Source organism: Vicugna pacos, chromosome 28 (genome assembly GCF_048564905.1).
Source record: "Vicugna pacos chromosome 28, VicPac4, whole genome shotgun sequence".
Classification (NCBI taxonomy): Eukaryota; Metazoa; Chordata; class Mammalia; order Artiodactyla; family Camelidae; genus Vicugna; species Vicugna pacos.
The window spans coordinates 12,419,463-12,446,038 of record NC_133014.1 but is presented as its reverse complement, the minus strand read 5'-3'; the positions used below and the strand labels follow the sequence as shown (position 1 = coordinate 12,446,038).

The 26,576-nt window shown below is 43.2% G+C and overlaps 1 protein-coding gene across 4 annotated transcripts; it reads right to left on the bottom strand.

The window, feature by feature from the left end:
- Positions 1-1,139: 1,139 nt before the first annotated feature.
- IMMT (inner membrane mitochondrial protein) lies at positions 1,140-26,463 on the bottom strand. Of its 4 annotated transcripts, none has more exons than XM_006203803.4 (15): positions 26,280-26,460; positions 22,095-22,168; positions 21,193-21,382; positions 18,420-18,531; positions 16,460-16,597; positions 16,002-16,097; positions 11,988-12,124; positions 10,675-10,778; positions 9,324-9,459; positions 8,648-8,777; positions 7,910-7,924; positions 6,329-6,552; positions 3,952-4,083; positions 2,854-2,983; positions 1,140-2,079 (listed from the first exon to the last, which is right to left on the bottom strand). In XM_006203803.4, the coding sequence occupies exons 1-15, from the start codon at positions 26,322-26,324 to the stop codon at positions 1,466-1,468; spliced, it is 2,277 nt and encodes a 758-aa protein (XP_006203865.1). In that variant the 5' UTR covers positions 26,325-26,460; the 3' UTR covers positions 1,140-1,465. The 4 variants fall into 4 exon arrangements, with proteins under 4 accessions (XP_006203865.1, XP_006203866.1, XP_006203867.1 ...); XM_006203804.4 differs by having other exon boundaries at positions 16,460-16,564; positions 26,280-26,459; XM_006203805.4 differs by having other exon boundaries at positions 16,460-16,561; positions 26,280-26,459.
- Positions 26,464-26,576: the final 113 nt, after the last annotated feature.

The following is a 26,576-nucleotide window of genomic DNA, read 5'->3' as shown; positions in this document are numbered from 1 at the left end:
GCCCAATGATAATTTTGGGAAAAAAACATGGACAGTATTTTCATGGAGTAAAACATAAAAGGAATTTGCTTACCCAACATGGCAACTGCTCTAATCTTCAGAGACTAGGTAAGAAAGTTCTCTGGGTTGTATGTCAGACCGGTTCGAACATACCCCAGAAACTATTCAGTGCCCTTAGGGGTCCAGGCTCACCCCCACTCCAGTCCATATGCCCGGGAGCAGCAAGCTCAGCCGGGGGTTCAGAAACGGGAGCTGTGAACTGTTTTGAGGGCTGAGGGACTGATTTGTGGGGAGAGAAGAGATCAACGTTTTTCTAACGCCCCAGACTGGAACACAGCACATCACACGTAGAAAGGAGAGCTACTGGGCCCTGCAAGAAAATACTCAAAGCTTTAGACAACCCAGCCACAAATGGTGGTTATATATACAGTGAGTATCCATTGGGAAAACTAAGATGAGAACTGGAGGAAAACACAAATTGTAAAGCGCTTAGAAAAATAAGCTGAAATGAATCAATCTCTAAGTTGTCCTATGTTAAGGGTGTGTTTGATGTCAGGTGAAGTCTTGTGTGCAGCTAGTGATATTCTGCTTTGACCCCACATCAGTGGTGGGGTATTTTCCAATGCTGCTCGCCTAGTTAATGTTCTTCAAATGTGTGACATTTGTCCTATGGCAATATTTTATTATGTTGCTTTTGGACTTGTTGGATATATAGGAACTGCATATAGCTCGGGGGGGGGGGGGAGTAGGAAGGGAATGCTATGATTCCAGAAACTTCCCTGTATATATAACACACACATCAGAGGGTATGTATGTGGGTGTACTGGGTCCCAATATATTTTTTCCTGTGGTGGCAGTCCAAAGTCTGACTCCAGTGCCTTTCAAATCACTAGAATGAAGTATCTCCACTTACTTATAAATATATTGGTATTCTGACTTGTACATCAGTCTTCTGAGTTTGACCAGCAGGAGTCAGTTCAACACAATCTTCAAAGCCAAGAACAGGCCTAGGACGTGAGACCCAGCTCACAGCCGGGAAGCTGCCAAGGACTTCCTACTTCTGCTGTTGCTGCTTCTCAGGGAAGTTCCTATACACACAACAAACCAGAAATGGTACTTTTTGAAAAGGGATAAGCTACTCCGTTTTCATCTTTGTTTTATTCAGTTTGCTCCAAGGGCAAAATCAATAATAATAGCGATCACAAACATTATTTTGATTGGCTCACAAGCCTGATCAGTAACACCTGAAAAACAAAATGTTACACAAGTTGCAAATGAAGTGCTCCCGGAGGTGACCGACATGATAGCAAGAGGAAGTAAGATAAACGCAGCAGGTGTTAACACTCAGGACAGCACTGCAGCCTGCTCGTGACTGGACAACTCTGAGACCCTGTCGCAGACCCTTCACGTGTCACTGCCGACTTCCTCCGACGTGAAACGGGACTCACAAGACCCCTCCCAGACCTCACTCCTGCTGCACCTGAGTGGTTCCTATGCCCACGGCGCTGGCATACGCCGTCAGGATCTCCACTATCTGCTTCGTCTCTAGGGTCATTCGGGCTTCCTTCAGCCAGTCCTGCGCCACTCGTCTGGACTCCCCTTTCAGCTGATTGACAAACTTGGCTGCCAGCTCCAGGTCACCATGCTCAATGCAGTAGGAGGCATAGGACAATAATTTAAATGTGTCTGTATCCTCGGGGCAGAGCTCTGCTGGTGGCTTCAGCTGCTGAGGTGGGAACAGGAGCAGGGACTGTAAGTAGGAGAGGAAGTACTGGTACAAGCTATTTCGGGTTTCATCGATCATGGCTACCCGTCGGGCCAGCTTCTGGATGGCATAGAAACGGACTCGAAGGGTCTCTTCACTGTACACCCCCCGGGTCAGGGACTCCGGGGGGAGGGCTGCGGTCAGAGCCTGGGCAAATTCACTGTCGGAGCAGCTGGCTCTGATGGCCTCGACCGCGCCACCCAGGGGAACGGTGGGCAGCTCCGCGGACGCCGTCTTCATGCTGTACTTCAGCGCCTCCACCGACAGCCACAGCTGGTGGGCCCTCCTGGCCGCCTCCTCAGCGGCTGCGTGACCTGCAAGAGAGGGCGAAGGCAGACATTCTCCTCCCCGCCTGTGTGCGAGCCCTCCCGCCTGTCCCGAGAACAAGCTAAAGCCACACAGGCGGAAGATGGGCAGAGAGCCTCTTCCCACCACGTACTTCGGGCACCTCCTTTCCCAGCGGGCCTCGTCACACGAGGCAACAACCCCCGGCGTAATCTGATGAGGACTTGTGTGTGCACAGGCACAACCGAGCTCCCTTCCCTCCTGCGACATCCCAAGTACCTTTATCTTTAGGAATGTCTGAGAGAGAAACATGGTATTTAAATTAAGCTATCAGAGACTCCCTGCAAAGGAACAGGAGACTTCAAATAAACTTAATGGACCCTTGGATCCTGAAATTTCATGACCATTTAGCTTACTGTTGTTTATCTGATAAAAAAGATTCCATAACATCCCAAAGAAACCCATTTAATTAACACCATCGTCAGGACATTCCGTTTCATGTGTCACATGGAGGCCTCAAGCCTAACTACGGTCCATCTGGTGGGTGGGGCCAGCAAGTCAGCACGTCCAGATAAGCCCCCACGAGGCCTGGAGACAGGGCAGAGCTCGGGGGAGCGTGTGGCCACAATGACCTTTCTTCTCCACTCGGAGAAAGAAGACAAGAGACATCGGTGACTCACGTGAGATGACTTTGGCATCTTTATTCCTTAATGTCAAACTATGTACACCACCATCCTTGCACTGAGAAACTACCCTAAGAAGTAGGACTGAAAGAATCACACACAAGAGGTCTGTGTGCTTACTCTGAACAGCCTGCTCGATTCCTCTGAGTCTGGCATAGGCAGTGTTTATGTCCAGAGTGAAGTTGTCAACTTGCTCTTGGCTGAGCCGACGAAACTGTAATTCTTGTTCAGAGAGTTTCTCAGACAGGTCCTGCAATGATAAACAGTGCACAGAAAAAAGTGGTGCTTCCTCAGTGCACGCCATTTATGAGGACACTAAGTTTTCCAGCAACTGCTACCTCCAAAAGCAGAGTGGGCCTTAACATCTCAAAACAGTTGTCATGAAACCTCCATGTTATGTGTAAGGTTCCAAAAATTTCCTACTATTTTTATTTGATGTGTCATCTACAAATTTACTGATGGAACCTAGTATTATTAGAGGAAGGGCTCAGGAGGAAAAGAAGTCTATTAAAATGAGAAAACAACAACTTTAGAAAAATTAATTGTACTGCCACCCAAACTCTGAATTATATTCAGTATCTTCTACTTAGGAGCTTATATGTTCATTTTTCTCAGAAAAATACCCATCAAATAGAATTTACAGCCTACTGGCAAAAATTCCAATTTTCTGGAAGGTTTCCTTACATGGAAAACCTCATTCCCTTCTTGTGAGACAAAATATTAAGTTAATATATTACGAATGACTTGCTGAGTAGAAGCCAATTATGATTAAAGGTATCTCAATGACGTGCTGTAAATTCCGAACTTCGCCCCTCTGGGAGGCTTCCTCAGATGTCAGAGCACGAGAACGAGCGCACGACGCACAGGGGTTTGTGGAGACAAAGCAGGAGACACGCGCGTCAAGTCTTACGATCTGCATTCCCGAAACCCCCAGAACCAACCCTCCTTGAAGCTGTGAAGGCTCCAAGTGACTAGGACAGACACAAAGCACACCCGATCGGTGACACAGGTACAGCTCTTTGTATAAAAAGGGGCAGGTCTGCAAATATACGCCAGCCCCAGCCCCCCGAGGACAGGCGCCATGAGCAGTCTTCCCCCCCATTCTTCCACAGCTCAGACGGAGTGGCGTGGGGCACGTTAAAGGGAAAGGAGAGACCGTTACTGACGCAAAGGGGAAAGAAGCTGAAAGGGAGTCAGTGCTTTACAACAGGTCCTCACCTGCTCAAATTCATACTTCAGGTCCTGTTCTTGGACCCTAAGGACATCTCGTAAGTGATCGGTGTGGGCAGCAGCCTGTCGGCGAAGCTGGGTTCTCATTTCATTCTCCATGGCGTCTCTGACTTCCTCCACCTGTGAAGCCGAGCGCAGGAATGAGAGCTCTCAACTCTGCATGCATGCTTTTAGGAAGAGAAACACTGGTACCCACGATGGTGGCAGCCTCCCCTGTGGACGTCCCGAACCCCAGCAGCGCCGTGCACGTGAGCACGTCCTTCATTTTTAGCGCTCCCAGGATCAGGGAACTGAATGTTGGAAGGAGACTCAGACAAGGCCACACGAGTGTGGCAAAAATCCGATTTCAAACAGGTCTCTCTAACCCCCAAATCTGTGTTTCTTCCGTATCACCAGGCTGCCTCCCATACAAAACACACACTGTCATTTCCAAAACCACACGCTCCCTTGAGATTTAACAAATCCAAGATCACAGGAAAAAAATAACTACAAAGACTTGGGACCAAACACAGCTTCACTGCAACCATCTGAATGACCTTACAGAAATTAACTTCTCCATTTCTAAGTCTCCATTCCTCATCTGTGAATAATAATGCCTAATGTGAAGAGCTATTAAGAAAATTAATAAAAATGGCAGTTATTGAACACAGTTTCTCTAAAAAAGGAAAACTGCTCTAAAACTGCTTATTTTTAATGTGAATTTAAATTCAACACAAACCAAATCAAGCCAAAACTATGAAAAGCCTATCATGTCTGGCCTAACAATTAGCCATGGGTCAAATTACCAATTATTTGATACTAATTACCTACAATTCATAACTTACTGTTTCTCAGAAACAGTCCAATTAGTGAATGAATCCAGTCAGTGCGTACATATTACGAAGGGCCAGCCCTGTGCCGGGTGGTGCCCCCCCCCACGCGCGGGTGCAGCGGCGCGCAAGGCAGGCAGACTTCTTGCGCTTTTGCAGAGTACGTTTCAGCGGAGGCATCAGACAGGGACAAATAAACAAAACACATCTCAGGCTCTGACACTTGTTTTTAAGAAAATAAACAGGGCAATAAAAGAGAAAGCAATACAGAGGCTCTACTTTAGACTGAAGGGAACAGGAGAGGACCAGCCCGGGGCAAAAGAGGTAGTCAAGGCACCAAAGCAACAGGGCAAACAAAAGGCCCCAGGGCACCAGGGGAGTACGGGGAGTGCGGAAACCCTGGCTCGCGGCAGGGCGCCTTTCTGGTATGAGCTACGAATCTGGATTTTATGTTAAATGCGGTGGGCAGCCAGAGGAGAACGTTCAGCAGCCTAGCATCTGATGAGAATACATTTTATAAAGACCACTTGCCTGTGTAAATAGACACAGAAATATGGGTATGAAAACAGGGAACTGTGAAGATGATACTCTGGACTAAGGAGGTGGTGACGGAGAGAGGGAGAAGTGCCCGGTTTGGGGATTTACTTAGGACGCGGAGCTGGCAGATGGACCAACGGTGATGGGCCGACGTGAGAGCCGGAGGAACAGCTGAGCGAGATTTCTGGCTTGAGCAACTGCGTAGACGGGGCTTTACTTAGAGATGAACTGAGGGGCTGGGAGACAGGTTGGAGACAATCAACAAGTTTGTTTTGAACATGCTGAGTCTGAAGTGATTACTGAAACTCCAGCTGGAGACAGCAAGTCGGCTTCTGGACAGACTGAAGCCAAGGCAGAGGTCGGAGCCAGCAGCACCAACGTCAGTGACAGCCGGTTTTCAAGGCCACAGGACTAGACAAGAGCACTTGGAGGCAGTTTAGGTGGATAAAAGGGTTCAGAAACGATGCCAGTGCAGGCCGACACCTGAGAGGCTGAGCAAAGCAGGCTAAGGAGCGGTCAGCAAGGCGGGAGAAAGGCCAGCAGCGTGGGGGGCTGGCAGCTGAGGGAAGACAGAGCCTCAAGGAGGAGGGAGCGGTCGGCCGTGCGGCTGAGGACATGGAGGCAGGACGCGCAGTCAGGTTCCCACATCTACCCGCAGACACCCCAGACAGAAGACTTCAGTTACTTCATCCATGCTTAACCAGCAACTACGTAAACCACTGGTGGAGAAAATTATACTAGAGTCCAACAGAGACGCCTTCCGCACTCCTTAAGGGGACTGAGGCCCCTCCCGGAAAAGACAGGCTAGACAACCATGGGTGCCGGCAGCCTGTCACTTTCTTACACGTGCGCACCTGCTCGACACAGAGCGCCGGCTAGGTCGGCCCTCCCCTAGAGGATCTGACCACACCAGGGCCGAGGCCCCACCCGAGAGGCGGGCTGGCCTGGCTCCAGCTAGTGTTTAGATAATCAAGCTAGTTTCACTTCGGATGTTCGGCAACTTTACTCATTTTTTTTACCTTTCTGTCCTGTTCAGCCTGTATCTCACTTCTGTGACGTTCCAATGCTTTTGCCACAGCAGAGTCAAATGCCCGCTTTTCCTCCAGCTTCTGCTTCTCCAAGGCCAAGGCGATGTGCTGCTTCTCCGTGGCTTTCTGCTCGGCCAGCGCTCTGTTCAGCTGGTCGATGCGGCGATGCGCGTGAGCAATCAGGGAGTTTAGGTCATCGGCCGACAGCTTGTCAGCTACACAGAAAACCACGAAAATGTTCATGATTTCACCAAAATCATACAAGGCACATTGCCTCAACTGATTATAACCTAACTTTAACAGCTAGGAAGGAAGCAAAGAGCAGCTAATGTTTGAAAAGGATGTAGAGGCTACAGAGCAATCAAATTCCTAGCTCCCGGCCAGCAACTGGGCATTTTCAACCCCAAGTACGGTAATTCACGGAGGATTTCAAGTAGAAAATCAGCTCTTTTCCAGGAACCCAAATAAGAAGCACCTCCAGTCTGAACTAATTATAAGTCGGCTTTATAACTAGCCATAATTTTGTCTCTAAGGACAAAGTTTACATGTACAATCAGTTCTGCGTTTTCTTTCATGCGTAACTATGATTAGTTGTAACAGGGATCCAATTAAAGATCTTTTCTGCTAAAACTTGAATCAAATTCAAATTCTCTGAGACTCCTCCCAGGTAAGAGTTCCGTGCTTTTTTCTTACACCGATGGTGTATCTGGGCCAGTGATCTACCTGCAGCCAGAGCTGCCCGTCAGAATCACTTGGGGAGCTTTTTAAAATAATCCTGCCCAAAGATTCTGATTTAGGCTTAAGCACATTTCCCACCACTCCCTCTCCAAATCTCATACTCCAAAAGTGTTCTGGTATGTTACCAAGCTTAAGAATTATGGCTCTAACAGTAAAATAAGGAATAGAGGAAATATTGTATGATAAATTCCACAATAAATAGACTGGAAAACAAAAATTTAAGTGAGGGTAAGAGATTTACTGACCAAATTCAAAATGTGTAGCTCCTCTGGATACTGACTTGAATGAAACCACTAAAAAAACTCATAATACAAAATAACTGGGGACATTTGAAAACTAGATAGACATTTGACGTCGTTAAGGAATCACTGTTGTTTTGGGTGTGACACGGTATGGTGATTACATTTTCAAAAACACACTGGAAGTTTTTACAAGTGAAAGAATATGATGCTTGGGATTTACCTCCACAGAAGCTGGGGGAACAAACGAGACAAAACCAGTCGTGTGACTGCTAAAGTGGAGTGATGGGCCACAGGAGTTCAGTACAGTTTTCTTGCTTTTTAGTGTTTGAAATTTTACAATATAAAAACTTAAAAATATATATGCACACATATCTGTCACATCTACAGGTTTCCAATCACACTGTGAAATATTTTTGTCATTCATGTGCTCTCAGGAACAAAATACCTAATTTCAATCTATCACGTGCAACATAATTCTACTTTACATTAATTTAGACAGTTTAGTATAAGAACCACAGGCAAAACAGAAAGACTTCAGTCTTTAAAGACTCAAAACAAAAACCTTCAACATAAAATATACGTAATTACTCACCTAGGTCAGAAACACCTACAAAGGAAAACAAGAATAGTTTAAAAAAAGTAAGCACACGTTCCAGGTACTAATCATGCAACAGGAACCCCCAGCTCCTGTGAGGCAGTCTTGACACCGCCCGCCACCCCAGAGAGGCCTGTGAACGCGGGCTCCTCACACGCTACCCGATGTCCAGTCTCCAGAAGACACTGGCATTTAAGCAGTATTTCTGATGTTACTGAGACGAGTCATCTCTGTGACTCTTACTGCCTCCAGTGCTTCAGGGGAGTGCGGCTGCTCCCTGCGCTTACAGCGTGCATATGTTTAGCCATTAAAGTTCCCTTCGGTCTGAGCTGTTTACAAGTTGAAGGCTGATCTCCTTTTCACCCAGTGTTGTCACAGAGCAGTCACAAGGCGTGTTTTAAGAAATTTATTACAAGCATTTTTACTGCACCAAAGGTTTTCAATGATTTTACTTACACAGATGTAATATGCTAATAGAGTCAAGGTTGTAACGTCACCCTCACTCACTTGGGATTTCAAATGACCCTGGTTGGAACTTGCGTCCACCATGGCTGAACTCAGCTATGACTGAAATAAAATGCTGAAAAGAGTGTGCTGCACACTAAATGAGACACACATGCCAGAGGGGTCTGGGCTAGAAAAATGGAGCTGAAGCAAGTTTCGATCAGTTGATCAGCTGTTTAAAAAAAAAGAAAAGCGAGAGAAGAAAAGCACCGACACTTCAGTTGTACTTACTCATCCCTTTCCAGCCCGGCAGCACCTCCGGAGTGATACTGTCCAGCTCTCGTTTAAAGTCATCCCGGGCCTGGACCACTAGCTCGTGATACTGAGTCACAACCTTGGCCTCAGACTGAGCTGCCTGAACCTGAACGAACACAAGGGCTATGTGATTAAAGTGAACAAAAAGTACCATAAACGTTCAAAACCACAGAAGTCACATTCATTTATTTCTCTGCATTTGGTTAGGAATACACGTAAACAATATATAGGAAGGAATATACAGCCCAGAAAAAGGGACGTACGCCTTGTCTTTGTTTCCTTCCACTTCTATTCAAATATCACGGACAAGCCCTTTCCCACCTCACTCTGCCCCATCTGACTTTCCCTGGGTCACGGGGCACTACCCTTACAGATCACAAGTACAGACAGGAGATCTGATACAAAACGGAAACTTCCGTTAAGTGGTAATAACCACGACCAAACATTTACCTATTACACAAAGTATCAACAATACTGAACAGTCCACTTTGTATCCAAGGCAAGTTTTTAAAATTAATAACAACTAATATTCTTTGCAAGGGAAAAGGAAGAAAGATGATAGGAGTCTATTTTCCTCTATTCTTAAAAATCCTTTGACAAAATGATTATATTTCAAAATTAAAAATACTTGTAAAAGACCTAAGAAACACACCTTTTGGACCACGTTATCCAGATCAACTATCATGTTGTGAAGCTTCCCCTCTGCAGCAGTTATATGAGATTTGGCCCCAGCAACCTCTTCCTTCTTTGCATTTTCAATTACACTTTTCATCTTCTCTAATTCTTCTCTGGAAGCCAATAAAACAAAACAAACGTTTAATATGAGCCCTTGTCAACTTTATTAAAGAATCTGAAGTTAAAAATCTATGAAAAATTTAATTCGAAAAAAAACTACTCAGTGCTTTTTCATAGCCAATAGGCAGAGACGCTTTCTTCACCAACAACTGAAAACACCTTGGTGAGAAGCTAGGTTTAGAGTGGACCAGGCAGCATGGTGCACGGGGAACGATGCAGGCTTCAGAACCAGCAGCCCGGGATGCAGCTCCCAGACCGGCCTCCCTTGTGCTTCTCACCCGCGTACAGGGACTACAGGTAATTCACGGACAGCACCCTGCACAGGGCTGCCACGTCGAGAGCATTCAATAAACGGCGGCTTTCGCAAGGATGAGGCTGACTCCCTGCCAATGAGAGCTTGAGGAAGGCAAAAGCCAGGGAGGACGCCAAAGAGCTCACTGAGCAAACAGCAGGGTCCTGGGAGCCCTGACAATTCAGGCTGGATGGAGCTCTGATCTACCCAACCATGAAACACAGAGCTCACAGCCCTGACCCTCGGTCTACTGATGTGAGCATAATGCCTTAGATGTAAAAGATATTCTGGCTTTATTAGAAGGCTTCTCTTTCTCTATCAATCACAAAGATTTTGTTGACGAAGACAGCAAAACTTCGAATGACAAATAAAAATTCCATAACGTAGATGAGAACCCTTTATTCAAATGTAGGTTCCCGTCATCAGAGGTTGACCTTACACTTGGTTTGCTTGCTTGATCCTAGTTTCAGCCGACTTCCAGGAATCAAGGTCAAGGTGGCATAAAACTAAACCCATGCTATATAAATATTTTAACAGTTAAGGCAAAGAGATTGTGACATACTCTTTCCATTTTAACTTCTGATAAAACTGCCCAAACTATCCCAGAAAAATCTTGAAATTATGGCAGAATCTCAGTAAGCTGCAGGGACATAACACATAAACAACAATCCAAAGAACATCTCCTTTTTATAAAAGATCTTTTATACAGGTTTCTGCCAAATTTATTTTGGCTGAATTATATTTTATTTCCTCTGTTCTTTTTAAACTTCTGTGTTCCTAATACTAACCCAGTACAGGTGGAGAGGGGAGAGAAGGGTTTCTCTGCCTCTTTCTATACCGACAGTACAAAGAGAACCCAGCCAAAAGAAAGCCACCAGGAGGCCCTAATTACTTGTTAAAGTCCATGAGTAATTACTTGGCTTTGAGAAGCGCATCGGCAGCCTCGTCCACCGCCTTCCTGCGTTCCTTCAGCGCGCCCTCCACCGTGCGCCACTGAGCTGACTTCTTCTCCCCTGCAATCTAAACAAAAAGCCTGAATTATGTAAGCGTGAAGAACTGCCATTACTGTCATAGTAACATGACTAAATGCACAAAGCAGTGATACGAGTGTCAAAGGTAAAAAGTTATATACACTATTTCTCCAGAGTAAGAAGTCTTAATCTAGTTAATGTTCATGGAGAGGCTCAAAGAAGTCCATCAACCACTTCCATCAGCTCTCCCCCAACCAAACTGTAAAAGATGGTGTTCGGGGCAGAAGCATTCTCTAAGGAAAGACGATGGTTTTAATCAGATTCTCAAAAGGAGATCTGAAGCAGAAAAGATTAATAAGAACAATAATTTGTCAAGAATTATGTTTGTGGATTAAATCATTCTTCAATGAAGCACTGGTGCTTAAAATGTTCTTACTTGTAGGCCTACCAAAATCGCTGTTTAAGAGCAAGTAGAAAGTTTACACATTTGCAGGGTCCTTGCTTCTCCAAAATATTACCCTAAAGAATGATCCTCCGTAATTTTTAAGGTGAAAATCAACCACTGTCAAGAACCTTCCTCCCCCTTGAGCTGCCTTTTATAGAATGTGAGTTACAAATACACACACACACACACACACACACGTGTATATAAATACGTATAAATGTCTCCCCTGAAAACTCCTTAGGGAGGTCTGACGTGTTTCCGCCCCAGCACTGGAATGATCGCCACTTCTTCAACTGAGCAGAGTTGGCGCATATTTAGGGGACACATCACACCAAAAACAAACCCACTCTAACACTGCGATCACAGTCAGTGCAGCAAGATGCTCACACGAGAGAGGTGGAAGTTACACAGTCAGCATAACCAGTTAGAGGAGCTGGCGATTCGGCGTACATGGGATCTCTCTATCATTTCTTACAACTGTGTGTCAATCTAAAAGTGTCTCCAAAAAAAGTCTTTTTTAAAACTATGTCGGCGATTTTAAAGCAAAAAAAATAAAGCAACCGACAAATACATTCAAGCACTATTAAGATACGAAAGCAAACCTGAACTAATTCTTATACCATGTCATTGTGGTGAGATAAAGCACTATGTGCAATATTCATTAAAAAGAACATTTAAAGGTTTTTTCATTTTTGTTTGTTTTTCTAAAAAGACAATCGTTCTAGTTTATCTTCAGTTAGTAAGAGAAAGCCCAACCTAGAAGGAAGCAATCATTCTCTTCAACGCTACACGTCTCATTCTTCTTTGGCCTACCTCCGAATCGTCCATGGCTGCTTTCAGGATGCTGGCGTGGGCAGTGACAGCCTGGACCGCAGCATTCTGGGCCACAATGGCTTGCTGAGTGATGGAAGCAGTTTGGCTCAGAGCATCTTCTAAGCTCTTGGCTAGAGCTGAAGTTTAAAAAGAAAAAAAAAGACAACAGTTAAACAGATCCCTCCCCCAAAATGACTTTATTTCAGTCTTTCCCTCGTCACCTATTAAGTCTCCCACTGGACTTCTCGCCCCAAACAAACAAAATGCAGACTTAAGAGAATCAAAATTTCACTTAAAAGTAGGGTAAAGTATTAATAATTACTGAATCCGGATGATGAACCTATGGGGATTCACTATATTGTTTTCACTTTTATGTGTATCTGGATTTTTTTCAAAATAAAACATGCTTTGGGTTTTCTACAGGAAAGAGAAAATCACAGTAGGAAAGGCAAAGAACTCTCATAAAGGCTAGTACGTAGCTTAAAAACAACCAAACACACTTTGTGAAAGTGAGTGTAACTACAATGAACAGCAAAGGAGTCAACATGCAGATGCAAAGCAGGACATTAAAGTCACAGCATGTGCGAGAGGGAGAAAGAAAACAGATCTTTTAGGAAGTGAGCTTATACGACTATCAGTCTAAAGCAAGTAGCTAAGGTTAACATACCTGAAAACCAGGGTAACCACAAATCAAAAACGTACAACAGATTCACAAAAACCAAAAAGAAAGGAACCCAAGCATAATACAAAAGAAAACCATCAAATCACAAAAGGAAAAACAAAAGAAAAAGAGAAAGGAACAAAGAAGAAATACAAAATCAACTGGAAAACAAAGTTTAAAGTGGCAATAAATATGTAAATATCAATAATTACCTTAAATGTCAATGTAATAAATGCTCCAATCAAAAGACACAGAGTTGCAGACTGGAGCATCAGATAATAAAACAAGAACCTACAATATGCTGCCTACAAGGGACCCACTTTCGAGGAAAAGACATACATAGATTGAAAGTGAAGGGATGGAAAAATATTTCACGCAAATGAAAATGACAAGAAAGCAGGAGTGGCAATACTCATACCAAAAAACAGACTTTAGTACAAAGGCCACAAAGAAAGACAAAGAAGGACACTATAAAATGATAAAATGATCACTGCAAGAAGATACCACACTCGTTAACATATATGCACCCAGTATAGGAACACCTAAGTATATAAAATAAATACTAACAGACATAAATGGAGGAACTGATGGGAATATAATAATAGCAGGAGACTTTAACACCCCACTGACATCAATGGACAAATCTTCAGACAGAAAATCAACAAGGCAACACAGATCCTTAAATGAGACAACAGATCAGTCGGACTTAACTGTTATCTACAGGACACTACATCCAAGACAAACAAAACACACCAGAATACGCACTCTTTTCAAGCATTCAGTGGAACATTCTCTAGGACAGACCACATACTAGGACACAAAACAAGCCTTCACAAAATTAAGAGGACAGAAATTACTTCAAGCATCTCTTCCGACAAGGACATGAAACTAGAAATCAACCACTGAAGAAAAACGAGAAAAAAATGATTACATGGAGACTAAACAACACATTATTAAAAAACCAATAGGTCAATGATAAAATCAAAGTGAAAATTTAAAAAACCTTAAGACAAACAACTAAAAACCAACCATACAAAAAACTATGGGATGTAGCAAAACCAGTCCTAACAGGGAAGTTCATAACAATACAGGCCTCCCTCAAAAAACAAGAGAAATCTCAAATAACCTAACCTACCACCTAGAAAAATTAGAAGAAGATGAACAAACCTAACGGCATCAGAAGGAAGGAATAATAAAGATTAGAGAGGAAACAGAGATTAAAAAACAAAACAACAAAAAATCAGTAAAACCAAGGGCTGATTTTTTTTTAAAGGATAAACAAAATCGACAAATCACTAGCCAGGCTGATGAAGAAAAGACAAAGGACCCAAATAAAGTAAGAAATGAAATAGGAAAAAAAAACCAATACCACAGAAATACAAAAAAATCATAAGAAAATACTATGAACAATTACATCCCAACAAAACAGACATCCCAGAAGAAATGGACAAGTTCCTACACACATACAGCCTACTAACACTGAATCAAGAAGAAACATAATTTGAACAGACCCATCACTAGCAGTAAAACAGAATCTTTAATTTTAAAAACTCCCTGCAAACAAAAGTCCAAGACTGGATTGCTTCACTGGAGAATTCTACCAAACATAAAGAACTTCTACCTATTCTTCTCAAACTCTACCAAAAGACTGAAGAGGAAACACTTCCAAAGTCATTCTATGAAGTACCATCACCCTGATACCAAAACCAAAGACACTACAAAAAAAGAAAATTATGGGCCAATATCTTTAATAAATATAGATGCAAAAATTGTCAACAAAATATTAGGAAACCAAGTTCAACAACACATAAAAAGGATCACATGTCATGATCAAATTGGATTCATTCCAGGGTCACAAGGATGGTTCATAAACATCTATACAGATCAATGTTGACACACCACATCAACAACAAAAAAAGACAAAACCCACATGATCATCTCAATAGATGCAGAAAAAGCGTTTGATAAATTCAACATCCGTTCACGATAAAAACTCTGACCAAAGTGGGTATAAAGGAACATATCTAACATAATAAAAGTCATTTACAACAAACCCATAGGCAATATACTTTTCCTGCTCTGATTCTTGATAAATAATTACACACATATATTTTAAAAGTAAAATTTGGGAGAAAATTAAGAGGTGATAAACAAAATCTTGAAAATTTTTCCTTTGCCCAAAATGAAAGATAAGAAATACTGGACAAAGAAAAACAGGAGCATGATGAAACAGAAGACATCACTATCTTAAATTTACAACTTCCTCCCAGGTATTCGTATGATAAAAGGAGGAAAATGAAAGGAAAAAATATGAATATAAGAAAAAAGTGCTCTTAATTTGAAGTAGAGAATTCAGGAAAAAATATGACATGGGAAAAAATTATACAAATATTTCACTTATGTGGAACTCATTTATTCAATATTCATGATTAGCGGTAACATGGCCAGCAACCCAGGAGAATGCAAAAAACAAAACAAGAATACCAAAAAAGAAATGCAAGTAACCAAACTAATGCCTTACACCTGTGCTCACTCTGACCCTTCTACTCTCTACAAAATTCTAAGAAACCTGCCTCCTAGGAGTAGGGCAGAACCAATGCACTGAAGAAAAATAGTAAGGACCACTCAAGGTAGAGAGACTAAACAAATAAGTGATGGGGAGAGACAAACAAACAAACAAAACTATATATAGCTGCCATAAGATTTTAAAAACATCGCCCAGTCCAGCAAAAAGCTACATGCACACTAGCTCCAGGGGCATCCATATGTTGCAGCATACCACAATAAATTGTGTTCCATATGCCCTTACATTTTTAGGTATCTCATATCTTTCTTTAAACCATCAAAAGACCCAATATAAAACTGAAAAGGAATGTGCTTCGGTTAAGCGGAAACCAGCAATGTGTAGAGCACTTCATCCCCCAATAATGTCAGCAAAGGGGACAGCTCAGCTGAGCCCAGAATCTGAGTAATAAACCGGAGTGGGAGCCCTTCTGAACCTCACAAAGACATTTCCGAGCGTAACAATCAGAAGACACTCAGGCAAGCTGCCAGAACATACATAATTTCTGTTCCCCAGAGTATAAACAACCTTTAGCACTAAGCATAATAAAAACAAATGGAGAAAGGACATGTATCACTTGGAATTTTCACCCAACTATACACTAAGAACAGCCCTTGTCACCTGGGTAAAAGTTTACATGGAAAGAACACGAATGAAATAAAGGTGGTGAACAGAGTAACACCACTAAAGAAACCGCGAAGAGCTGACAGATGAGAAACTTGTGCAGTGGTCGAGGAGAGAGCAACCACAGAGGTGACCCAAGTGCTTAAGAAGCGTCTGGTGTACATACACTCAATCTTAACTTGTTCCCGCTTTTCCTGCTGCGCAAGTCGAGCTGCAACTTCTTCAGGTGGCCGCTCCCTTATAGAAGTTGAGGATGCTTCCTCTTTCAGCAAAAGTAAATAAGAGGAAATCAAATTTCAGCACAGAATTTCAACAGCTAATGGGGACATAAAAACACCATCATTTGTACTTGCCAGCTGTATCAACCCGAGGGCATTTCTGTGATAAAGATTCTAAAGCCATATCATCACTCAACATCCCCAAATGAAGAAATAACAGATCAGCTCTTAAACCCCTTGTTTTCAAAGATTTATTTAGACTTCGAAATATTAAAAATTGCCTGAACAAGTCTGCAGACTTAAAGCAGCATAAATGTGTGCTTACACAGTGTCTAGGAAGTGCCTAGACATTATACAGCTCTGATGAACACACTTATAAAATCACAAATACAGATAATTAAACTACCTGATGTTGCAGGCTTGGATTTTCCTTCACCAATTTCAGGATGATCAGTTTTTATAGATTCCTCAAGCTGAAGCACAGGGGCTGGGACCGACAGGGTATCACCTGCTGCAGAAATAATGTGAGCTGCCTCTGTAGGTGCTATAAATATACGTTACTCATGGTATTGATAGGTTCCTGGGCTGACAGAGAAACACACAAGAATCCACTACTACCACCTCCCACTTTGCATCTGACTCAAAAGACACTAATGCACGTGCTGTCACTATTCAGGAGCACCGTCCACTGCATAAACCCACCCAAGATACACGATGGCTGGGAAAGCACAAGACAAAAGAGTCTTGTCAGCATCCATCTGCATTTTAACCATTATTCTCAGGCAAGACGCCTAATAACTGTACCAAACAGTACCAAATCTTAACATGAAAAGGGGACGTAAGACTTACAGAACATGGAGAAATAATAACAAAGGAAAAAGGAGCCTGTAGTGAAGAAGGCAGACAAAAGAATGTAACCAAAAAATATTTTTTAATCACTCTGAAGAGTGGCAGAGATGAAAGGAGAGGTTATGAGCAAGAACAGGATGACAATTTTAAACATGAAGAAAAGTTCACAGTTTAGACAGTGAGTTAGTAAAAAATGGAACTCAGTTAAAAAAGTCCTTTCACAGACAATTTTAAAGAAAGGAAGTGTGAAAAATCAAGAGCTTGTAAATTGTAAATAAGCGTTGATGGAAGAGAAAATGTAACTTCTGAAGGTGGAATGGGGGGAGAATGAAATAGAGAAAAAAATGTTTTAATAAACTGAAGATCCCACTTAAGAGAGAAAGTTGGATTATCACAACCTCACTAACTGGTCCCCCTGCTCTGCCCTTGGTTCCTTTATCTATGCTCCTCAGTAGCCAGTGATCTTATTAAAACACAAATCAAGTATCAATCCCCTGACTCATAAGCCTCCCACCAACTTCCCTTCCCACTCAAAAGTCTTACAAGGACCTCCAAAAGCCTCCAGGGACCTCTAAGATAGGCCTTCTGCTCCCTCGCTGACCTCATCTGCTACGTTCTCTTACTCCCCTGCAGCTTCACCTGCCCCGGCCAGAGCACGCCAAGCTCGCCCTTCCGCCCAGGGTGCTCTGCCCCGCCAGCCTTCCACATGACTGACTCCCTCGTCGCTTTCCAGTCTTTGCTCAAACGACACCTTCCAGAGGAGACTTTTCTCACCTACTCCATTTAAAATGGCACCATTCCCCCCCACTCATCACTATATGATGTCCTGTATGTATTTTCCTTGTGTACTTTCATATGATTTCCCTCCCCTCATCCCACTAAGGAACAGTCACAGCATTTGTGTGTTTGTGTTTACTATTTTGTTCACTGCTGTAGCCCCAGTGCCTAGATGGCACCCAGCACTTGGCATGTAGTAGATACCCAGTGAATACTTGCTGAATGAAAGTCAAGTGATTTAATCAAGAGTGAAAGTGACTAAGGAGAAACTTTATAAATTCACATATATGTTGAACAGGTTAGGATTAGGTGAGTGCTGTAAATTAATGTGGGATTACTGGTCGATCATAAAGGCAAAAAACATCTGCAGATCAAGACACATTCATCACTAAGGAAGAAGAGAGGAGAAGGAACAGGTGAACAGGCAGAAAAAAGGTGGGGAAAGAGAATAAATCTTAAAATCTAAAGAAGGAAAATGCTAGGAGTCAGAGAAAAGGCAAAAAAACCCCAGAAACATCACTCTGCCGCAGGCAAGACAGCTCTTGCTGTTACCCTTACTCAGCAGCTGCCCACAGCAAAGCCCAGCTCCCCACCCCACTCACCCCGAAGGTGGGAGCACTTCCTGCCCAGGGCGGAGAAGAGTCCTTCATGGGGACGGGCCCCCATCTCGATCACGGGTACAAATACAAAACAATTCATCTACTCTATAATTTGGAAAGAATGATTCTAAATACGCTTACCCGCTGCTGAAGCCGCAGTGTCTCCCAACTGTTTCTGGAGTTGTGAGGCAGGCTGTTTAGATTCTTTCATTACCTCTGACACACTAGAGATTTTTAGTGGACCTGACTGAATCTTGGAAATGAAAAACATTCGACATTTCAGATATAGCACTGTTTTTGAAAAGAGGTAGCACACAGTAACTTGTACTATTTTAAAAGTCAGGTTCTTTCAGACTTTGAACATAAAGTTCAACAATACACAATGTATTTTATTGGCCATAATAAGAGAAGCCATCATGCTAGAAAATGCAGTCCAAAAATTTCATTCCAAATGACTAGTCCATGTGTCAATAGACGTAAGAGTTCTCTTAGGGCAACTCATGAAGTTCATGATACAGGATCTTCCCTTTAAACACCATTTTTACACCACTCCTTTTACATATTCAACACTGAGAAGGTTATTTCCATTTGCTTTCTAAATCAAATTATGGTGTTTTCTTTGTACATTCAGTTAGAAATAAATTTTTTTTCTTTTTTAAAATTTATTTTTCTTTTGGGGGTAGGTAATTAGGTTTGTTTGTTTCTTTCTTTCCTTTCTTTCTTCCTTCCTCCCTCCCTCCCTTTCTTTCTTTCTTTCTTTTTCTTAACAGAGGTACTGGGGATTGAACCCAGGACCTTGCGCATGCTAAGCAGGCACTCTACCACTGAGATATACCCACTTCCTAAAACAAATGTTTCTTAAAAGGCTAAGTAAAAATGAAAATTCATTTTTTATTTCTTTAATCTCCAAGATTCACACACCTGCACACTAAGACATATGATCCAATTGTGAGTGATGCCTGCTTTTCTCTTTCTCAATTACCACCTGCCTTAAGTTTCAGGCACTGTCATTAACAGGACTGCCCGGTGATGTGCCAGAGAAAGTTACTGAGTAACAGAAATATCTTCATTCTACCTATGTTGTCCCCCCTTTTGCCAGTACTTGGCATTGGGTCTCAGATATCCCTAACAGGACCATTCAAACTTAACAGAAATGGTTCTGAATTTTGTCATTATCAGAAACTAGGAATATGCCCATTTTCTTTTTATTAAAATTTTATTATTTTTTAACTCATGAAGTGCATGCTCACTATAACAAGCAAAACAATATCAAGATATAACACTGGTTTTGTCTATTGTTTGTTTATTTTTTTTACTGGGGGAGGTAATTAGGTTTGTTTATTTATAGAGGAGGTACTGGGGCTTGAACCCAGGACCTCATGCATGCTAAGCACGTGCTCTACCACTTGAGCTGTGCCCTCCCCCACCCCTTGGTTTTAATCTGCCTCCTCCCTGTAGCACTCTCAGGGAGCCACTGCTAATCTTCTGAAATCTACCCTCCCACCTATAAGCATATGCTCATGTATATACACATATACATTATGTTATATACATTAAACAAAAATAGGTAATTTAAAGCTTTCTGGGGGGAGTGGGGTTATTAGGTTTATTTATTATAATTTTTAAAAAATATTACAGATTAAACAAGATAGGATAGCCAACAAAATCTGGGGAACTCTGAAGATGAATCCAAGAATTCTAACCCAGCTCACTGACAGCACGGTATAATCTTACTATAAAAAGGGCTAAGCAGGAAGACTGCACATTTTGAGGTGGTGTAGCATGGACCTGCAAAGCTGAGCAGGTGGAAACGTTCAGCAGGACAGTGACAGTGGGGTGAGAAGAAGCCAAGGCTATCGAGAATGACACCTGAAGTCGTGTCAGGGGAGGAAAGAACACTGCTCTGAACGGTTCAGCCTGACTCCGTGCTCCTGGAGTTGCTTCCAGCTACTTCTCCCAGGTCATGGAGCTTAAAATAGACGCAGGATTTTAGAACGAAGCCAAAGGATTCTGCTCCTTGACTACTGAAGCTGCAATGCTATCTCCCTCAGCCAGCAAGACATTTTAAAGTTCACTTGGGAGAATAAATGATGTAGAAGACTAACTAAGGACATTTTTTGAATCATTTGGGGGTGGGGGTGGGAGAAGTCAGAGGACACCTGCTTTCCCAGATAGTAACTCTGTCATAGGACTGGTCCCGAGATCATGGAGGATACTGGAGGACAGAAGTCTGCCCAGTTTCTAATAAAGAACTGATCAGCCATGTCCAGCCTCACAGCATAAAGAAATACCAAATCAGCAAAACCCCATGCTTTCTTTTATACATCTTTCTCAAGCGCCAACTTGAAAGAAGAAATTGTAAGATGTGAAAAAAAACAACTGTAAGCCTTTTTGGGGTGGGGGTGGGTGAAACTGAAGACTGTGCCCAAAGTTCCAGGAATACTGGGAGAAACTCCTGTCAGTGAATCAGTGCGTAAGTGAAAATTCTGTGACTGCTTTGTGGGCTAAAAGGTGCCATTACTAACCGTAACATGTGGGTTCTGCGTCATGACCAATCTACATCCGCGTCTTCAGTGTTCTAAGTCAGGGTCCGAGAGCTGCAATGGTGCGGGCGGACACAGAGCCCCTCCGTCCACAGGGCAGCCGGGCTGCCTCTGCCTGTGCTGCCCCCTCCACTTAGCCCTGGGTGTCACATCGTTTTTTCTATGTGATGTGACTAAATGAGAGCACGTATGGGACTCCAAAGGGATAAAAACCCAGCTCTACATAATACTAGTTCAATCTAAAGAAAAACAACAAACACATACCTAGCAAGTTCTACTGAATTCTACATGCAAAATATTTTCAAGATGAAAACAACCTGCTTTTCAAAGTATTCCACAGGATAAACTGAGATTTTACTTCAAACTCTTACCGGCTTCTTTGGCGATGGAACAGTATAAGGTGGGGAACCAAGAACCATCTCAAAGAGTTTGTCTGAGTAAGGTATGGTTTTCTCTACGTTTTTCCGGAAATGGGAGTCCCATTTGGCGTACAGGATAGTGCCACCAACACCTCCACCAACAAACAAAATGCCAGCTCCAGCAATTTTGCCAGGAGACAACCTAAGTGAAAGAAACAGGAAACATTTTTGGGTTTTGGCTCTCCTAAACCTACTTCCCTAGACTCTAGGTGTAAGAGTCTCAAAGAACTCTCACATCTATTTCTTTACCACTATTCAGAGCACAGCATCCCCGTTTACCACTGCAGCTGCACACCACCTTTCTGATTCGTTTCTAACACATCCACAATAAAAAAAAAACCAAAACATTTATTTATAATTTTTTAATACAGTAGTATCTAGAATAGGACGAATGAAGCAATCTGCCTTTTAACACTTAAAATTTAGCATGTTCAATCATGAAGTTTCCTCTGAACCCAAAAAATAAGTATCACTAGTTTTCAAAGCTCCTCTCCCTTAATTAAACATTTCTGTAACTACAGTAAAACAAATGTCAACTAGAACTAACAAAGTACTTGTAAGTTCCAGTGTGCTGAGCTCTGGATATGAATCTATTTGGCATAGAATGGAAGACACCACAAGGGTTGGGGGGAACGTCTACTTTGGATGCCAATTACCAAAGGACCAGAAGGGGCACTACACCAAGCTTTCACCTGCAGATAAACAATGCTTCAAAGATATTACAGCAAAGCGCCAATGTTTGTATTCCCTTAAAAAAAAAAAAGATTTTAAGCAGATATTCCCACATCCAAGGAAAACACACACACACCCCCTTAGCACAAGTTTAAAAAAAGCCTGTTTACAGGGAGACATACCGAGAACCGCCTGGAGTGGAGTATCTACGGCATGGTCGCAGCGGACGGAAGACAAACTTCCCACAGAGACAGCTCTAGAGGAAGAAGAAAACATCACAACCAGCAGTTAGAGGAATCTGTGAGGCTTTGAGGGTTGGGAACTCAGAAGTAATACTTTTAGTACAATGTATATGAAGATACACAACTCCCAAATCTGTAGTCTGGGAGAGGGCTGGCTTAGGCTGAAAGGCTCAGAAAAGGCTGCCTGGCAACGCAGGCCTGGGACTAAGAGAAGACACATGGTATTAGGTCTGGGAAGTAAACTAAGGAAGAACCAAAGCTCTGAAGAGCAACTCTGGGAAAGAAAGAATAATTCATTTCTTAAGGATGATTATGTCCAGACATTCAGAATAAGCTAGATGCCAACAGTGACGGCCAACAATTTTATATGTCAACTTGGAGGGTGTCTGGGGAGGAGATCAACATATAAATCACTGAACTGCGAATTAAGCAGATTGCCTTCCACAATGTGGGTGGGCCTCATCCAATGAATTGAAGGTCTGAATAGAACAAAAAAACCCAGCATTCCCAAGCAAGGGGGGAATTCTCCAGCAGACTGCCTTCAGACCAGAACTGCACCGTCAGCTCTCCTGGGTCTCCAGTCTGCCAGCTGTCAGACACAAACTGCACCACAGACTCTCCTGGGTCTGTGCATATCAAGTCTGCCAGCCTCCCCTGCAGATACGGACCTGACAGCCGCCACAAATGCATGAGCCAATTTCTTGTAACAACTCTTTCTATGTATATACACACCCTATTGGTTCTGTTTCTCTGGAGAGGTTCTAAAACCTATGGAGGTTTAAGGGAGGTTACAACCACTTACGGAAATTAGGAATTCACAGAACACATTTATTCTGTCATTCAAACATGTCACAAATTTAGAAATTTGAGTACAAAGTTCAAAAGAGGTTAGACAGTCATCTGCTTAGGAATTAAAGTTCTGAGAACTGATGTAAACCCAAGTAAGAGAGTATTTAAAGAGATGGGACATCAACAAGATATCGCCTCATGCCTATGAGAATGGCCAACCTCCCCAACACTGACAACACCAAACGCTGGTGAGGATGGGAAGCAAGGAGAACTCATTCACCACTGTCGGGAATGCAAAACAGTACAGCCACTTTGGAAGAGAGATGGGCAGTTTCATATAAAACTAAACATCCTCTCACCATATGATCCAGCATATGTGCTCCTTGGTATTTACCCAAAGGAGTTGAAAACCTATGTCCACATAAAAACCTGCACAGAAACATTTACTGCACCTTTATTCTTAACTGTCAAACACTGGAAGCAACTAAGATGGCCTTCAGTTGGTGAATGGATAAATGAACTCTGGTACATCCAGACAATGGACTATTATTCAGCACTAAAAAGAAAAACTATCGATCCATGAAAAGAAGGAACCTTAAATGTATTACTAAGTGAAAGAAGCCAATCTGAAAAGACTGAATGCTGTGTGATTCCATCTACCTGGCATTCTGAAAAAAACAAAACTATGGAAAGAGTAAAAAGATCAAGGACTACCAGGGGCTAGGGGGAGGCGTGTGATGAATAGGTGGAGCACAGAGGATTCTGGACAGTGAAAATACTCTGTATGGTACCATAATGATGGATACATGTTGTCATACATTTGACACAGCCCATAGAAGATACAACATCAAAAGTGAACTAATGTAAACTATGGATTTGGGGTGATGATATGTCTCTGTAAGTTCATCAATTGTAACAAATGTAACAAATCATAACAAATGGAGAATGTGAATTCTGGGGGATCTGTGCATGCATAGCGGCACAGGGTATATGGGAAATCCTCTCCATTTTGCTGTGAACTAAAACTGCTTTTTAAAAAAAAATGAGGTCTTAATTTAAAAAAAAAGGGGGGGGAGTGAGAGACTGGAAGAGCACACCTTGGGGTCTAGAGCTCCTACAAGTACAAGGAGCAGCAGACTCAACAGAGGAAAAGGAAAGATAAGAAGGAACCCAAGATACTACATGAGAAAAGCCAAAAGAGCAAAAACAGTCTCACAGGGCAACAACATCAAATACTACAGAATGACTGAGGAGACGATAGGAATAATCAATGAATTTTATGAGACAGCAATTTCAGGAAGAGAAGAAATCTTGGTTGCAGGCTAGAAAAGGGTTCATATTTTAGTATGAAGTTTTGTTTGTTTTTTAATGAGGGGGAGGTAATTAGGTTTATTTATTTATTTCTCTTTGGAGGTACTGGGGATTGAACACAAGACCTTGTGCATGCTAAGCATGCACTCTACCACTTGGGCTATATCTTCCCCACTTTGATACGAAGTTTTAACCAGTTTTCTTCTAATTTCCTAACTGGGATCCCACTAAATGGAAAATATTTTGATAAAGGCAAGGAAGGAAAAAGTAATTTTGGACTTTAGAGCAGTCTGTGGGGACAAATCAGTGATAACCACGATGAAACCTGAGAGCAGAATAAGGAAGAATGTGCCCTGAAAGGAGGGCTCCAAAAATATATTTCAACAGTTCTGCCCTGAAAGGCAGCTCTGCTTCCTCCCTCCTCCCGGCCCTACCTGGACACCACCTTCTGCCAGATTCTAAGATGGTCCGCATGATCTCTGCCCTCTACTGTTAAGCCCATGATGAGGGTTGCACGGCAACAGGGGTTTTGCAGATGTAATTCAGGTTAGTAATCAGTTGGCTTGAATTAATCAAAAGGCAGTTTATCCAGGTGGGCCTGGCCTAATTATATAAGCCCTTTTAATCTGGGTCTGGAGATCAGAAACAGGGGAGAGAGATTTAGAATTCTGAAAGACAAGCTCCTGGTAGCCTGCAAAAAGTAAACATCCATGTTATAAATTGCTTCTGTGGACCCTGTGGCAAGGAATTTCAGGCAGCCCCCAGGAGAGGCTATGCGAATTAGCAAGAAAACAAGGACTTCAGTCTGACAGCTGAGAGGGACTGAATTATGCCAACGTAAACTGCTTGAGTTTAGAAGAGGACCCTGAGCTCCAAATGAGAACTACAGCAGGGACAGCACCTTGACTGCAGCCTGTGTGACAGCAAGCAGAGAAGCCCAACCATTCATGTCCAGAAATGATAAGATAATAATTGGGTTTTCTCTCAAGATGCAACATCTGTGGCATTTGTTATGCAGCAACAGAAAACTAACGCACACTCCACTTTCTTAAGAAGCTGCTTCACTTGGAAACGAAAAAAGGAGATAAGCAAACTTGGAGGAAAAAAAAAAAAGAACTTTGACTTTCGTGATTTCTAACTCACTAGGTCTAGGAATTTTGCTCAATTGCTTGAGTCCAAGTACTTATTTTGCCATACCACATTTTGCCAAAATACAAGTTTTCTTTAAGCTCTGAGCAATGGGAACAAGTTTATTTTTATTTTCCGAAAATTACTTTGATAATTATGCAAAAATAAAAGTAACTGGGTGTCTAGGCTTCCTGAATGTCTGCCAAGGTTGTCCCAGCACCTGGAGACATAAGCTCCCCAGGCTAATCTCAGAAATTAGCACAAGGTCATAACGCCGAACCTTCCTCGAGTTTTAAGAGTTTCAGCTCCACAAACTACAATTTTTCATTTTTGTTCAGAGTAAGAATAGCTCGAGGTGTTCTCAGCTACAAAAAGAAAGGCAGTCTCTCCTGGATAATTACAACCTTGACCCCTAAAACGCGGACTCGAGCTGTCCCGGCACCGCCTTATTAAGATGCAATAAGCCAAGGCTATGCATATCCTGCTGGGAACTGTAGTTTCCCCCCCGTCGACCTTCAACCACCGGCTGCACGAAACCTATCACGCGCCCAACCGGCGACCGGGGCGCCAGCAGCCACGATTGGTCCCAGACTGGGGCAGCGCGGGGCTGATTGGATGGTACGTCCCCAAAGCCGTGCCTCCCGTCCTACGCCCGCCTCCCCGCCACCTTCTCATCCCCACGCCCCATCCCGCTTCAGCAATAACCCTCAAGTCATCCTTGTCGGGCGGACTCGCGAATTAACTGCCTCACGGGCCGCCCGGGCCGCTCGCGATAAGAGCGGCCTTGAGACACGCCTCTGTCCCCGGGCCTAAGCCGAGTCAAAGCCTCCCCTGCTTTCTATGGGTGGCCCGGAGGCAGTTTCACCACGCGCTCTCTCCCGGCGCCCCTGTCCTCACCTGGGCGGTGGAGGTCACGCCGGATAACTGACAGGCCCGCAGCATCTCTGCGTGGCGGACGGCGCTGCGGGTGTAAGTGGTTGTTCGGCGGGCGGTGCGAGGAGGGAAAACCGTGCGTGCGTGCGTGCGTGCGTCCGTGCCGCCTTTCCGCGCCGGGCGTACCGGAAGGGCAGCCAACGCCACTGCGCACGCGCAGCCCCCTACAGCGCCTTTCCCGGCCGGTGGGAGAGAAAGGGCCCGCCCCTGGCGGAAAGGGCGGTTTCTCCTTCCGGGTCGCTCCTGTGGTTCTGGTCCGTT

Excerpts from the sequence above, each read along its gene's own strand:
- IMMT (XM_006203803.4), bottom strand. The coding sequence starts at position 26,324 with ATGCTGCGGGCCTGTCAGTTATCCGGCGTGACCTCCACCGCCCAG. Across the intron at positions 10,779-11,987 it reads CAGCCATGGACGATTCGGAG|ATTGCAGGGGAGAAGAAGTC; the intron begins GTAGGCCAAAGA and ends CTTTTTGTTTAG. Across the intron at positions 2,080-2,853 it reads AATCGAGCAGGCTGTTCAGA|GTCACGCAGCCGCTGAGGAG; the intron begins GTAAGCACACAG and ends CCTCTCTTGCAG.